A 773-nucleotide genomic window follows, 5' to 3' on the forward strand; every position below is an offset into this window, starting at 1 on the left:
CGTCCTGTCCTAGCGAGGAGCCGGGAACGCGTCCTGTCCTAGCGAGGAGCCGGGAACGCGTCCTGTCCTAGCGAGGAGCCGGGAACGCGTCCTGTCCTAGCGCGGAGCCGGGAACGCGTCCTGTCCTAGCGAGGAGCCGGGAACGCGTCCTGTCCTAGCGCGGAGCCGGGAACGCGTCCTGTCCTAGCGAGGAGCCGGGAACGCGTCCTGTCCTAGTGAGGAGCCGGGAACACGACCCATCTGACGTTGTGGTCATGGTGGACGTTGGATTCGGATCAGGGGGATTCCATTCCCATCCTCCTCCTCATTCGAAGGTCAGGGACATGCGGAGTATAAATATCACGCGCGTCGTCCTCTCCTGTGTGCGCAGAGGAGGATCTCCAACTTGTTTGGATGATTACTCTGGAGCTTTTCTCAGGTCCTCAGGGGCCCCAAGCCGGAGTGTCTCTCCAGCAACCACCCAGAACCTTCTATATGAGCGAGGAGAGATCTCCAGGGTGACTATGAGCTGCACAATGCACTTCCCACACAACCCTGCACCACCCCAGAACCTCCCTGTGTGCTGTCATTCCAGTCCCTGTACAGAGGAGCTTACACTCTAATGTCCCCTCCCCCCCACAGTCACATCAGTCTCTGTACAGAGGAGCTTACACTCTAATGTCCCCTCCCCCACACAGTCACATCAGTCTCTGTACAGAGGAGCTTACACTCTAATGTCCCCTCCCCCCCCACAGTCACATCAGTCTCTGTACAGAGGAGCTTACACTCTAATG

The 773-nt window shown here is 58.5% G+C and overlaps 1 protein-coding gene across 1 annotated transcript in view; it reads right to left on the bottom strand.

Annotated features, from left to right (window-relative positions):
- Positions 1-773, bottom strand: part of MTSS1L (MTSS1L, I-BAR domain containing) — a 40,644-nt gene that overhangs the window by 32,583 nt on the left and 7,288 nt on the right. Inside the window, 1 exon segment of the mRNA XM_018574146.1 lies at positions 468-470. Coding sequence (XP_018429648.1) covers positions 468-470 — 3 coding nt within the window.

The sequence above is a fragment of the Nanorana parkeri genome, unplaced genomic scaffold (genome assembly GCF_000935625.1).
Source record: "Nanorana parkeri isolate BGI_ZX_2015 unplaced genomic scaffold, ASM93562v1 scaffold2766, whole genome shotgun sequence".
NCBI classification, from domain to species: Eukaryota; Metazoa; Chordata; class Amphibia; order Anura; family Dicroglossidae; genus Nanorana; species Nanorana parkeri.